The sequence below is a fragment of the Staurois parvus genome, unplaced genomic scaffold (genome assembly GCF_062004578.1).
Source record: "Staurois parvus isolate SC_StPar_1 unplaced genomic scaffold, SC_StPar_1.0 ptg000192l, whole genome shotgun sequence".
Lineage (NCBI taxonomy): Eukaryota > Metazoa > Chordata > Amphibia > Anura > Ranidae > Staurois > Staurois parvus.
In genome coordinates this window covers 5,354,088-5,370,057 of record NW_028317988.1, presented here as the reverse complement: position 1 = coordinate 5,370,057, position 15,970 = coordinate 5,354,088, and the positions used below count along the sequence as shown (strand labels likewise).

Here is a 15,970-nt window from a genome sequence, read left to right as displayed (position 1 = left end):
TAGGCATGTTTGAAGCTATTTACTGTTGCCTGGCTCACTACCTCTGCTGGAAGTTTATTCCAAGCATCAACTACTCTTTCATTAAAATAATACTTTCTGAGATTAGTTTTGAACTTTCCTCCAGTTAGTTTAAAGTCATGTCCCCGTGTTCTTGATTTTGGTTTCATGTAGAGAATACTGCCCTCCTGAACCCTTCTTTCTTCCAGACTGTACGTTACTTTCCTGAAGTCGCTCTTGATATGATTTATCCCCCAGACCTTTCACCATTTTTGTTACCCGTCTCTGGATTCGTTCTATCTTATTGATATCTTTTCATAAGTAAGGTCTCCAGAACTGGACACAGTATTCTAAATGAGGTCTAACTAAAGACATATATAGAGGAATCAGGACCTCCTTCCTCCTGCTGGTGACCCCTCTAGTGATGCATTCTAGAATTCTATTCACTTTCCCTACTGCCTGGCCACACAGTTGCTCATCTTGCAATCATCTGAAATAAGTACCCCCAAGTCCTTTTGCCCTGAAATGCTGACCAACAAAGTACTCCCAATGTTGTACTCTCTCAAGGGATTCTTTTTCCCTAGGTGATTTATTTTACATTTAGAAACATTGATCTGCAATTTCCTCTTTTTTTGACCAATCTTCCAACAATGCCAAACCATGTTCCATGTTACAGACACCTCCCGGGATATCAACCCTATTACACACCTTTGTGTCATCAGCAAAAAGACAAACCTTACCCAACAAACCTTTAGTTATATCACTTACATATAGATTGAATAGAACAGGACCTAATACAGAGCCTTGGGGTACACCACTAGTGACTGATCTCTGGTCTGAGTGAACCCCATTTACAACCACACTCTGGTATCTATCCTGTAGCCAGCTGCATATCCACTGAACCACCCAAGGGCTACGTCCTAGCTTGTACAGCTTTTGTATTAGATCATTATGTGGAACTGTATCAAATGCCTTGCTGAAATGAAGATATGCTATGTCCACAGCACCACCCTGGTCCAAAACATTGGTAATCTAGTCATAAAATCCAATCAGATTAGTCTGACATGATCTGCCCTCGGTAAAGCCATGCTGCAAGTTGTGTGTTTTTAAGGGATCAATGATCCTTCTTTTCAGAAGTGATTCCATTAACTTGACTACAACGGATGTTAAACTCACCGGCCTGTGATTGCCAGATTCTGTCTTGCTGCCCTTCTTGTGGATAGGTACAATATTAGCTGTCCGTCAGTCATGGGGAACTTCTGTTAGAAGAGATTCAAAATATCAGTTAATGGTCCAACAACTATACTTTGAAGTTCTCTTAGAACTCTGGGATGAATACCATCAGGGCCCATTGCTTTATTCATCTTTAACTGAGCCAGTTCCTCTGCTACCTCTGTCTCCAGAAATCCTACAAATAAGCCATCATTACTAGAACCAATACGATTTCCCAATTTATTATTATTGTTAGTATAATTTATTTCTGAGAAGACTGAACAAAAGTAATTGTTTAAGTAGTTTGCATAATCCAGGTTTCCCTTAACATCAGTGTTGTGTCCAATTTTCATTTTAGTGATCCCATTGTATTTTTTCTTTCTATCACTAATGTACCTAAAAAAGGTTTTTTCTCCTTCCTAATAGATTTAGCAATTTCCTCCTCTTTCTGTGCTCTGGCAGCACCGATAATGTGTTTGGCCTCCATTTGTCTATTCCAGTACTCTTCTCTGTCACCTACACCTCCTGTTTCCTTGAATCTCCTTTATGCTGATTTTTTTTTTCTTTTTACCATCTTTTTTTTGAACCATATTTTTTTTTTTCTTCCATTTATTCTTACTAACTTTCCTGACATATAATCTAGTTGCCTCCAGGATGATATACTTTTTATCAGTGCCCACTTTACTGTTGTTTTGCTCCAACCTTTCAATTCATTTTTTTGAAATTCACCAATTGCAGCAAAATTCATCTTTTTGAAATCTAAAACTTGTTTTTGTATATGAGTTTTCAGTTCTTATTTTAATAGCAAACCAAAGACATTGGTGATCTCTAGAAACCAAGTTTTCTTTTAAAATTTTTTACATCCCTGTTCCTACTTGTAATAGCAGTTTGAGAATTCCAGTTAATGTCAGGCATGTTGAAGTCACCCATAATCAAAACCTCCCCCTTCATTGCCATTTAAGTTATCTCGTCAGTCAACAAGTTATCATAATCTTCAGTCTGTCCTGGGGTTCTGTATATTACATCATATCTAAGGGAAGATCCCTGTCTGATTGGAAGGCAGACCCAGAGGGTTTCGAGTATTTCATTTGTTTTTTGAATTAATGTTCGCCTTATGCTATTTTTGACATATAATTCCATAGTATATTTAAAATTTCCAAAGATTTCATCATGAATAGATGTATATGTAAGGTAGAACATCAATTTTAACCCCTTCACGGCTAAGGGTAAAACAAATCTAAATGCCTAAGCACAATTCTGCAACATTGACATGTGTTAGTAAAGCCGTACATGTCATCACAACTACTTTGTACATCCAAGTGGATTATACCTTGATTTTTTTCAGGAGAAATTGGGCTTTCATTTGGTGGTAAATAGTAATGGATAGCTCCTGATTTATTTTTTTTATTATCAAAGGAAAACTGGCCCAAAATAGTAAAAAAAAATTTTTTTTATTTAGCTGTGTGTTTCTTGTTACTACCATAACCTACCACCAAAGAACAACCCAAAATAAATTCTCCAGCTCTTGACGATTGCAGCGATACTATATATGTGTATGTTGTTTGTTGTTTGTACCCGTAGTACAGCCCAGAAACAATAGTGCGCATTTTGTTTTTGTCTTTTTTTTTTTTTTTTTTAAACACACTGACCTAGACACTAACTGATATCATTTTTTTCCTTTTTTCTTTCCTTTTTTAAATCCTGACCTTTGACCCAAACACTAACCCTGGCACTGAACTAGATCAAACCTTGATCTAGATATTTTTCCTTTTATTTTTTAATATTTATTTATCTTTTCTTTTACATTTTTTTTTCTCTCTATGCCAGGAGTTAGAGAGATGCAATGTATCTGTCTCCTCCATTTATAGAGGAAAAAAGCAAGGGGGCTGGGCTGTACTGTGACTGATCACTGTGATAGCCAATCAGAGGCTATCGTAGCGTTCATGTGACCCGGAATCGTTAGAACGGGACCCGGGGCTCTCAGTGACACCGCAGTCCTTGTGCTGGGAGCGCGCTGAGCGGCGCGCTCCCAGCACAAAGACAAGTACGCAAATATGCGGCCCCACAGAAAAAAGCCCAGTTCTGTAGGGCCGCATATTTGTGTGACGTCGGCGTCAAGGGGTTAAAGTACATAATATAACTAATAGTATTCAGAAACGAAGGGCCGACCATTGAGACCCAATACTTGCAAATCAGCTAAAATTGAGTGTGCATGATCATATTTCCACAGTAATCGCCAGGGATGTCTAACCTGGGAGTTGTGCGCATTGGAAAATACTCTGAAAATCAGCAAAACGGTGTTTTAGGACTTTTACATTTTTTATTTTTTTTAAAAAAATGTTGATTTCTGAGTCTGATCATATGTATCTGATTCAACCTCTAACAATCGGCTGTTCTGTGCAAAACCATTACACAGAGCAGGTAAGTATGACAAGTTTGTCATTTAAAAAAAAAAAAAAAAAAATCCAATATTTACAATCCATTTACCTCCTTGATGCCGGCTGTATGCATATATGCGGCCTCTCGGCGGGTGGGCCTTAACTCGGAGAGGCCGCATATATGTGTATTCAACAAAAACACAGCTTTGCAGAGAGTGGGCGCCAAGTTACTGGCGGGGAATGGAAAGCTCCTGATTTCTACTTGTGATCAGGAGCTTTCCGATCATACAACCACTGTGATGTCCAGACAGGTGATAATAATGCATGAGAGACTCCCTGGCCATAGCTTGATACATCTCCCTGCACCTGCTGTCACTTATGCTGGTCATACACTCATTTATTTTTGTTAGAAAATGTTCATTTTAAGAACACACGATGGTTGTATGATTGGAAGCTCCTGATCACACGATGGTTGTATGATTGGAAGCTCCTGATCACACGATGGTTGTATGATTGGAAGCTCCTGATCACACGATGGTTGTATGATTGGAAGCTCCTGATCACACGATGGTTGTATGATTGGAAGCTCCTGATCACACGATGGTTGTATGATTGGAAGCTCCTGATCACACGATGGTTGTATGATTGGAAGCTCCTGATCACACGATGGTTGTATGATTGGACGCTCCTGATCACACGATGGTTGTATGATTGGAAGCTCCTGATCACACGATGGTTGTATGATTGGAAGCTCCTGATCACACGATGGTTGTATGATTGGAAGCTCCTGATCACACGATGGTTGTATGATTGGAAGCTCCTGATCACACGATGGTTGTATGATTGGAAGCTCCTGATCACACGATGGTTGTATGATTGGAAGCTCCTGATCACAAGTAGCAATCAGGAGCTTTCCGTTCCCCGTCGGCAAATTGGCGCCCACTCTCATAAAAACTGTGTTTTCTTCTAATATGCATATATGCGGCCTTCAGCATTGAGGCCCACCCACCGAGAGGCTGCATATATGCGTGTGGCTGGCGGCAAGGAGTTAAATTGATTGTAAGCCTGGGTTCACACTGATGCGGTGCAGAGTTCGCAGCATTTTCTGTGCGAAATCCGCACCGCATCAGAAACGCACGCCGTTCATGTGAATCATTGTGGGTGTGTATGTTAAGTTAACACCCCAAAATCATTCGGCAAAACGTGGTGCGATGTGTAAAATCGGATCGTGTAGGTGTGAATACCCATGCGATCCGATTCTAGTGCTGACCAAAAAAAGGGTCCTGCACCTTTTTGGTGCGGTTCGTGGGCGAATCACATGCGATATACCGCACTGCATATGTGTGAACCCAGCCTAAACGGATTTTTATTAAAACAACAAACATGCTCTGTGTAATGGTTTTGCACAGAACAGCCCTGATTCTTCTCTTTTGGGGTTTGCACTGGCACTTCTGGCGCCTCCTGCCTTCAAAGTATCCCTATAACAAGCCACAAAGTATAGTATAGAGTGCCCCCTATAGCAAGGTAAAACGTTTTCTGCCTTTAGAATCACTTTAAATCACTTCCTTCTCCTGCCGAGGACTACAGGTCCCATGAGACATTACTCCTCTCACATTCACAAATTCTCAGGCACTTAATGCCATGTATGAATGGTATACTGAGCTGTATGTGTGCTGCACTGTATTTTCTGATATGTAAACAAATATCACATTTTGTATGCAGGCCAACAAATTGGCTGACCATACACATCGGCTAGATAATACACTGAAATCATCATGTAGTGTGAGAGCATACACTGGAATCAGTGTGCAGTGCGAGAGCAGGCACTGGAATCGGCGTGCAGTGCAAGATACTGCACTGGAATCGGCATGCAGTGACAGATCCTGCACTGGAATCGGCGTGCAGTGCCGGGTCATACACTGGGATCGGCGTGCAGTGCAGGGTCATGCACTGGGATCGGCGTGCAGTGCGGGGTCATGCACTGGGATCGGCGTGCAGTGCCAGATCATACATTGAAATCCGCCTGCAGTGCCAGATCACACATTGAAATCAGCGTGCAGTGCCAGATCCTGCACTGGAATCGGTGTGCAGTGCTGGGTCATGCACTGGAATCGGTGTGCAGTCAGGGTCATGCACTGGGATCGCTGTGCAGTGCGAGATCCTGCACTGGAATCGGTGTGCAGTGCAAGAATCTGCACTGGAATCGGCATGCAGTACGAGATCGTGCACTGCCAGATCATACATTGAAATCAGCGTGCAGTGCGAGATCCTGCACTGGAATCTGCGTGCAGTGCGAGAGCCTGCACTGGAATCTGCGTGCAGTGCGAGAGCCTGCACTGGAATCTGCGTGCAGTGCGAGAGCCTGCACTGGAATCAGCGTGCAGTGCGAGAGCCTGCACTGGAATCAGCATGCAGTGTTAGATTCTGCACTGTAATCGGCGTGCAGTGCGAGATTCTGCACTGTAATCGGCGTGCAGTGCGAGATTCTGCACTGTAATCGGCGTGCAATGTGAGATCCTGCACTGGAATCAGCGTGCAGTGTGAGATCCTGCACTGGAATCGGCGTGCAGTGTAAGATCCTGCACTGTAATTGGCGTGCAGTGCCGAGTCATGCACTGGAATCGGCGTGCAGTGCGCGATCCTGCACTGGAATCGGCGTGCGGTGCGCGATCCTGCACTGGAATCGGTGTGCAGTGCCGGGTCGTGCATTGGAATCGGCGTGCAGTGCGAGATCCTGCACTGGAATCGGCGTGCAGTGCCGGGTCATGCACTGGAATCGGCGTGCAGTGCAAGATTCTGCACTGTAATTGGCGTGCAGTGTGAGATCCTGCACTGGAATCAGCGTGCAGTGTGAGATCCTGCACTGGAATCAGCGTGCAGTGTAAGATCCTGCACTGTAATTGGCGTGCAGTGCCGGGTCATGCACTGGAATCGGCGTGCAGTGCGCGATCCTGCACTGGAATCGGTGTGCAGTGCCGGGTCGTGCACTGGAATCGATGTGCAGTGCCGGGTCGTGCACTGGAATCGATGTGCAGTGCCGGGTCGTGCACTGGAATCGGCGTGCAGTGCCGGGTCTTGCACTGGAATCGGCGTGCAGTGCGAGATCCTGCACTGGAATCGGCGTGCAGTGCCGGGTCATGCACTTGGATCGGCATGCAGTGCGAGATCCTGCACTGGAATCGGCGTGCAGTGCGAGATCCATGCACTGGAATCGGCGTGCAGTGCGGGTTATGCACTGGAATCGGCATGCAGTGCGGGTTATGCACTGGGATCGGCTTGCAGTGCGGGTTATGCACTGGGATCGGCTTGCAGTTCGGGGTCATGCACTGGAATCGGCGTGCAGTGCGGGGTCATGCACTGGAATCGGCGTGCAGTGTGAGATCCTGCACTGGAATCGGCGTGCAGTGCGGGGTCATGCACTGGAATTGGCGTGCAGTGCGAGATCCTGCATTGGAATCGGCGTGCAGTGCAGGGTCATGCACTGGGATCGGCGTGCAGTGTGGGGTCATGCACTGGAATCGGCATGCAGACGCACTGGAATCGGCATGCAGTGTTGGTTCTTGCACTGGAATCAGCATGCAGTGCTGGGTCATGCACTGGGATCGCTGTGCAGTGTGAGATCCTGCACTGGAATCGGCGTGCAGTGCCGGGTCTTGCACTGGAATCGGCGTGCAGTGCCGGGTCTTGCACTGGAATCGGCGTGCAGTGCCGGGTCTTGCACTGGAATCGGCGTGCAGTGCCGGGTCTTGCACTGGAATCGGCGTGCAGTGCCGGATCTTGCACTGGAATCGACGTGCAGTGCAGGGTCTTGCACTGGAATTGATGTGCAGGGTCATGCACTGCAATAAACGTGCAGTGTGAGATCATACACTGGAATCAGCATGCAGTGCGAGATCATGCTATGGAATCAGTGTGCTGTTGCAGTGCTAGGTCATGCACTGGAATCAGCGTGCATTGCATGTTCATGCACTGGAATCAGCTTGCAGTGCCAAATCATACATTGAAATCAGCGTACAGTGCATGATCATGCACTGGAATTGGCACGTAGTGTGAGGTCATGCACTTAAATTTGTGTGCAGTGCCAGATCATGCACGGAAATCAGAATGCAGTGCCAAATCATACATTGAAATCTGCATTCAGTGCGAGATCAGGCACCGGAATCCGCGTACAGCAGAAGATCAGGCACTTGAATCAGCGTGCAGTGTCAGATCAGACACTGAAATCAGTGTGCAGTGCAAGATCATTCACTGAAATAATGACACATGCACACCCTAAAACCAGTTTAGACAAGAGCTAACTAACAGTACTAAACCCTCCACATTTTTAGCTCTGAACACTGAGCACAGTAAAATGAACATTCCCAGGTATACAATTTTTTAAAATGCTTACTCAAGCACTTGCAGTTTACAACTTTCCGTGCTGAGGTCGGTAGTTGGTGAGGCCGAGTTCAGGGGTCGGTAGTTGGTGACGCAGAGTTCAGGGGTCGGTAGCAGGTGAGGCCGAGTTCAGGGGGTCGGTAGCAGGTGAGGCCGAGTTCAGGGGGTCGGTAGCAGGTGAGGCCGAGTTCAGGGGGTCGGTAGCAGGTGAGGCCGAGTTCAGGGGCCCGGTAGCAGGTGAGGCCGAGTTCAGGGGCCCGGTAGCAGGTGAGGCCGAGTTCAGGGGCCCGGTAGCAGGTGAGGCCAAGTTCAGGGGCCCGGTAGCAGGTGAGGCCCAGTTCAGGGGCCCGGTAGCAGGTGAGGCCCAGTTCAGGGGCCCGGTAGCAGGTGAGGCCCAGTTCAGGGGCCCGGTAGCAGGTGAGGCCCAGTTCAGGGGCCCGGTAGCAGGTGAGGCCCAGTTCAGGGGCCCGGTAGCAGGTGAGGCCCAGTTCAGGGGCCCGGTAGCAGGTGAGGCCGAGTTCAGGGGCCCGGTAGCAGGTGAGGCCCAGTTCAGGGGCCCGGTAGCAGGTGAGGCCGAGTTCAAGGGCCCGGTAGCAGGTGAGGCCGAGTTCACTGGCCCGGTAGTAGGTGAGGCCGAGTTCAGGGGCCAGCAGATAGTGACGCACAGTTCAGGGGCGGGTGGTAATTGGTGCTGGGTTCAGGGGTCAGCAGCAAGCAATGCAGAGTTCAGGGGTCAGCAGTATGCGATGCAGAGTTCAGGGGTCAGCAGTATGCGATGCACAGTTCAGGGGTCAGCAGTATAGGACACAGAAGTCAGTAAAAAGTGATTCATAAAGTATATTGGAAACTATGAAAACATTGTAGCGTGCTTTCATTCACAAAATGATCTCCCTCTAATGAAATGTTACAATTTATTTTCATACCTGAGTTCAGAGGAGAACATTGATACATTGTATACTTTTCACTTTCTGGCCAGTACAGAACTCCTCTAAGTCCTCATGCACACGGGACTTTTTACAGCGGCTGTTTTTGGCTGTTGAAGTTTTTTTCTACAGCCAGTAAACTCCCCAGCCTGTTATCCTATGTGTCCATACACACATAGACTGCAATCAATGTTTTTTACCTGTAAAAACGCTCTAACACTGAAAAACGCGGTAAAACACAGTAAATCGTGGCAAACCAGCTTTTTGGATGGGTTTTATTTTGGTTAAGTAAAACTCTAAAAAACACGAATGTGAAAACGCTGCTAAACGCTAATACAAAAACACTGCAAAACTCCCTTTTTTAACGTGACTTTACATAGCTAATGTTACCAGCGTTATTAAAATGCCCCGTGTGCATGCAGCCTAATTGTTTTTTTGTACATTTCTAAAATACCACCAGAAAACACCAGGTGATACATTACATGTATGTGTGTGTTTTGTAACCTCTTGCCGACCTCAGGTAGCCGAATGACGGCTGCACTGCGGCCGGCCAGTTCTGGGTGGACGTCATATGACCTCCTCCCAGAACGTGCTCTCCTGCACGCCCACGGGGATCTCCGTGATTGCTGTGTCCTACGGACACAACTGATTATGTGATATGGTAAAAGGCCAATCACAGTGGCCTTTTACCACATGATCACAGCGCTGAGCAAACCCTTTGGCGCTATATAAATACTGTATAATAATAATGATCAGCCGTGTCCAATGACACACTGATCACCTGGAAATGCAATTGCCGCTTATCAGCTGCACTTTCCTCACGCTGTCACAGCGTGAGGAAAGTACTACCGAGAACCGGCAGTTGTCAGAAGAGGGATCGGCACTGATCATCAGGGCACTGATGATTGGTGCCCAGCAGTGCCACCCACCTGTGCCCAGCAGTTCCTCCAGTCAGTGCCACCCATCAGTGCCCAGCAGTACCACCCATCAGTGCCAGCTCAACAATGCTGCCTATCAGTGCACATCAGTGCTGCCCATCAGTGTCACCTATCCGTGCTGCCTATCAGTGCCCATCAGTTCTGTGCCATCTATCAGTGCAGCCTCATCAACGCACATCAGTGAAGGAGAAAAATAACCCGTTTGCAAAATTTATTTTTTTTGTCAAATTGTTTGCTCTTTTTTTGTTTACAGCGCAAAAAATAAAACACCCAGCGGCAAGTAAATGCCACCAAAAGAAAGCTCTATTTGTGTGAAAAAGATTATAAGAATCTCATATGGATAGAGTGTTGCATGACCACGCAATTGTCATTCAAAGTGCAACAGCGCTGAAAGACGAAGATTGAGCAGGAAGGGGGTATAAGTGCGTGGTAGGCAAGTGGTTAAGGAATTGACTAATGATTTATCTCATGTTTTTTTGCGGTATCTATCTCACTATTTTAACAAATGTACAGTATTTACCTCACATTTGATATTTTACTTTGATGAATTGACTCTTTTATTATCTCATGCGATGTTTCTGAAAAATTAGTCACATGACCTTCATATCGCATGCGGTAATCTTTATTGAATTGACCCCATACTCTCCAGATTCAGTGGTGATGTTTAAAATTGTGATTAAACTGGATTATCATTGTTTTCTATGGAATGAAAAATGTAAATGACAGAAGAGAATGCCCATTGAATATAATGGGTAACAAAATATAAACTCATTTGCATGCAAATCTAATAGACATAACAATTTAACCCTTACCACAGGTGCTCCTCAAGTAGAGTAGCAGATTGTAAGATTGAGATTATTTAGGATCACAGCTGTTTTCTATGGAATGATGGAAGGAAATGCCCATGAAACTCTACTGCAGGTAAATCTGAGAAACGTAGCATTTTTCAACTTTCCCATTGGTGTTCCTCGAGTAGAGTGGCAGATTGTAGGATGGAGATTGCCTTGGATTTATAGCTGTTTTCTAGGGAATGAATGACAGAATGGAATGTCAATAGGGTATGATTGGAAGCAAGGTGTGACTTGACATCAGAACCATTAGATATATGAAATAAAACCTTAGCATACATACTCTACAAGAAAACACAAATAATCCCACCTAATCTGCTACTCTACTTGAACACCTGTGGTGAAGGTTAAATTGCTGGAAATAAAGTTCATGTTTTGCTCCCCATTATATTCTATGGGCATTCCCTTCGGTCATTCACCTTTGTCCTTCCTTAGAAAACCATAATAATCCCACTTCATCTCAATTTTAAACATCACCACTGAAGTTGGAGAGTACAGTGCACCCAGAAAGTATTCACAACTCCTAATTTTTGCCACATTTTGTTATATTACAGCCTTATTCCAAAATGGATTAAATTCATTTTTTTCCTCAACATTCTACAAACAATACCCCATAATGCCAATGTGAAAGAAGTTTGTTGTGAAATCTTTGCAATTTATTAAAAATAAAAAACATGTACATAAGTATTCACAGTTTTTGCTCAATACTTTGTTGAAGCACCTTTAGCACCAATTACAGCCTCAAGTCATTTTGAGTATGTTGCTACAAGCTTGGCACATCTATTTTTGGGCAATTTCTCCAATTCTTCTTTGCAGTACCTCGCAAGCTCCATCAGGTTGGATGGGGAGTGTTGGTGCACAGCCATTTTCAGATCTCTCTAGAGATGTCCAGAGATGTTCAATCGGGTTCAAGTGTGGGCTCTGGCTAGGCCACTCCAGGACATTCACAGAGTTGGCCTGTAGCCACTCCTTTGTTATGGGGGCTGTGTGCTTGGGGTCGTTGTCCTGTTGAAAGATGAACCGTCGCCCCAGTCTAAGGTCCAGAGTGCTCTGGAACAGGTTTTCATCAAGGATGTCTCTGTACATTGCTGCATTCATCTTTCCTTCTATCCTGATTAGTCTCCCAGTTCCTGCCACTGAAAAACATCCCCACAGCATGATGCTGCCACCACCATGCTTCACTGTAGGGATGGTATTGGCCAGGTGGTGAGCAGTGCCTGGTTTCCTCCAGACATGATGCTTGGCATTCAGGCCAAAGAGTTCAATCTTTGTTTCATCAGACCAGAGAGTTTTGTTTCTCGTGGTCTGAGAGTCCCTCAGGTGCCTTTTGGCAAACTCCAGGTGGGATGCCATTTGCCTTTTTACTGAGGAGTGGCTTATGTTTGGCCACTCTAACATACAGGCCTGATTGGTGGAGTGCTGCAGAGAGTGTTCTTCTGGAAGCTTCTCCTCTCTCCAAAGAGCAACGCTGGAGCTCTTTCAGAGTTACCATCGGGTGCTTGGTTACCTCCCTGGCTAAGGCCCTTCTCCCTCGATCGCTCATTTTGGCCGGGCGTCCTGCTCTAGGAAGGTTCCTGGTGGTTCCAAACTTCTTCCATTTACGGATGATGGAGGCCACTGTGCTCATTGGGACCTTCAATGCTGCAGAAATGTTTCTGTATTCTACCCTGTGCCTTGATAAAATCCTGTCTCGGAGGTCTACGGACAATTCCTTGCACTTCATGGCTTGGTTTGTGCTCTGACATGCACTATTAACTGGAACCTTATATAGACAGGTTTATGCCTTTCCTAATCATGTCCAATCAACTGAATCTCCCACAGGTGGACTCCAATCAAGTTGTGGAAACATCTCAAGGATGATCAGTGGGAACAGGATGCACCAGAGCTCAATTTTGAGTGTCATGGCACAGGCTGTGAATACTTATGTACATGAGTTTTTTTTTTTTTTTTTTTTTATTTGTAGTATAGTGTCTAATAGAAAATGTTGATTCTGAAAGGAAAGTAAAGGTTTTCTACCAAATATGTTGGGGGTATACTCATTTATACTGAGCAGTGTGTGTGTGCAGGGGTGGACTGACAACTCATGGGGCCCCTGTGTCCTTGCCCAAGCTCAAAAAAGCCTATGAAAAAGGTACCAGGTGCATCTCATGGAGCCCCCTACTGACCCCGGGCAGTACCTAAGTTTCCAAATCGTCGGTCCGCCCCTGTGTGTGTGTGTGTGTGTATATATATATATATATATATATATATATGTGTGTGTGTGTGTGTGTATATATGTATGTGTGTGTGTGTGTGTGTGTATATATATATATATATATATATATATATATATATATATATATATATATCATTAACACTCCCCCCCCCCCCCCCCCTTTCATGACCAGGCCACTATATGGCAATGCTGTACATAAATGAAACTCATGTATTTTTTTTCACACAAATACAGCTTTCTTTTGGTGGTATTTGATCACCACTGGGCTTTTTATTTTTGTGCTATAAACAAAAAGAGACTGACAATTTTGAAAGAAAAACAGCATTTTTTACTTTCTGCTATAAAAACATATCCAATAAAAAAATTAAATTTCTTCATAAATTTAGGCCAATATGTATTCTGTTACATATTTTTGGTAAGAAAATATCCCAAAAGGCGTATGATTGGTTTGCGCAAAAGTTATTGCGTGTAAAAACTATGATGTATATATACTGAAATTCCATTTATTTATTTTTATACTGGTTATTGGCAGCGATCAGCAAGTTATAGAAGGACTGTGATATTGCGACAGACAATCTGACACTAACTGACACACTTTGAGGGAACCAGTGACACTAATACAGTGATCAGTGCTAAAAATATACACTGTACTTGTACTAATGACAGTGGCAGGGAATGTGTTAAACATTTAGAGCAATCAAAGGGCTAACTGTATGCCTAGCCAGTGTTTATTTGTGTACTATGTGTTGTTTTTACTAAGGGACATGCTGGATTTTATTCCCTGCTTTGCAGGGAAACAAAATCCAACACATCGCTGCTGACAGGATACAGTTCTGCCTTGTTTACATAGGCAGAGCAGTGTTCTGTCTCTCTCCTCACCGATCAGCTGGTGCCAGTGGTCATTCATTGGCCAGCACCCACTAATTGGATTCTGCTGTGACTAATCACAGCAGAAGTGGCGTGCACACCCTACCAGGAAGTGCAGAACACATGATTCTGCACACAGTAAAGCTTCTATAGGGCAGTCACCAATTGGATAAATATATGTTCATTATAGTTCTATAAAATATATATAGTTATACATCCTAAAATTATGGAACGTAATAAATCCAGAGTTAAATGGTTTCACCCTTTTCATTTACTTTACACTCGGAAATTGTCTTCTGTAGAATGAAGAAAACACTGATAATATGGATGACATTGGGACTGAATTGGTGTTTTGTTTTGATTGCAGAGTTTCTCAGAAAGCTGAAAGGACTCAGGTTGTGCAGCTGGTAAGTGGCTTATATTTGTCTGATTGGCTAAACAGAGCTAAAGGAGGACTTAGGAATTCTGATAACCGTAAGCTGAGCAGCACAACTGCATGTCGAATGGAAGCTGCAAGAGGCTTTGTCAGAATCGCTTGTAAGGCCAGATCTAGAAAATTAAGTTTTGGGCACTACATTGTAAAAAGCACATACATTTTGCACAGTTTAAAAGTCTTCAATTATTATTATTATTATACAGTATTTATATAGCGCCAACAGTTCGGTCAGCGCTGTACATTACAATGGGAGACAATACATGAGACAGTACAGTAACAATACAATGTGATACACGAGGGGTTCACAATTAACATTAAAGTGGTTCGAAAGGCTTAAGGTTTTTTTACCTTAGTGAATTCAAGCATGGTACTGTGATAGGTTGCCACCTGAGCAAATTTCTGTGAAATTTCCTTGCTACTAAATATTCCACAGTCAACTGTTGCAATATTATAACAAAGTGTAAGCAACTGGGAACAACAGCAACTTAGCCATGAAGTGGTAGGCCATGTAAAATGACAGAGCGGGGTCAGCGCATGCTGAAGTGTACAGTGCGCAGAAGTCACCAACTGTCTGCAGAGTCAATAGCTAAAGACCTCCCTATTATGTGGCCTTCAGATTAGCACAACAGTGCTTAGAGAGTTTCATGGAATGGGTTTCCATGGCCGAGCAGCTGTATCCAAGCCTTACGTCATAAAATGCAATGCAAAGCATTGGATGCCGTGGTGTAAAGCACGCCACCACTGGACTCTGTCTGGCAATCCGATGGGCATGTCCAGGTTTTGGCCAGGAGAACAGTACTTGCCTGACTGCATTGTGCCAAGTGTAAAGTTTGGTGGAGGGGGGATTATGGTGTGGAGTTGTTTTTCAGGGGTTGGGCTTGGCCCCTTAGTTCCAGTGAAGGGAACTCTTAAGGCATCAGCACACCAAGACATTTTGGACAATTTCATTCTCCCAACTTTGTGGGAACAGTTTGGGGATGGCCCCTTCCTGTTCCAACATGACTGCACACCAGTGCACCAAACAAAGTCCATAAAGACATGGATGAGAGAGTTTGGGGTGGAGGAACTTGACCTCAACCCCATAGAACACCTTTGGGATGAATTAGAGTGTAGACTGTGAGCCAGGCCTTCTCGTCCGACATCAGTGCCTGACCTCACAAATGTGCTTCTGAAAGAATGGTCAAACCTTCCCATAGACACACTCCTGAACCTTATGGACAGCCTTTACAGAAGAGTTGAAGCTGTTATAGCTGCAAAGGGCGGGGCCAACTCAATATTGAACCCTACGGACTTAGACTGGGGGGCCATTAAAGTTCATGTGCGTGTAAAGGCAGGCGTCCCAATACTTTTGGCAATATAGTGTATATATGTGTATATATTCTGGGGGTTAGCTTAGGTGGGGGATCACCTTCCTGGGGAAAAATGTATTCCAGACGGCAGGTCTTTCCTAAAAATCTGACTTGTAGCCAGTTTTATTTAAAAGGTTGCATGCATTATAAACAAAACGGAACAGAAAATAAACCCTCACCATCCAGGCACTAACTAAACAGAGAAGATTCCTATCTCACAGGTAAAGGGCTTCTCCTTCTCACCAACAAAACAAAACTGTGTGCATTCCTTTTTCTTTCTTGTACAAAGCAAACTCCTCATCCAGAGCTCCCCCAAGTCTCCCTGAGTCCCAGGCCAAGAGCATCGTCTTGCTCCAGTCCTTCTTTATTTATACCACCTGCTAGTGGTCATCAGTGGATCGCAAAATCCGGTCTGGAATCCAATCTGCCA

At 44.5% G+C, this 15,970-nt stretch overlaps 1 protein-coding gene across 1 annotated transcript in view; it reads left to right on the top strand.

Moving 5' to 3' along the window:
* Positions 1-15,970, top strand: part of UTP25 (UTP25 small subunit processome component) — a 54,287-nt gene that overhangs the window by 2,720 nt on the left and 35,597 nt on the right. Inside the window, exon 2 of the mRNA XM_089677815.1 lies at positions 14,123-14,162. Within this exon, the coding sequence (XP_089533941.1) occupies positions 14,123-14,162 (40 nt within the window). The remainder of the gene's footprint in view (positions 1-14,122; positions 14,163-15,970) is intronic.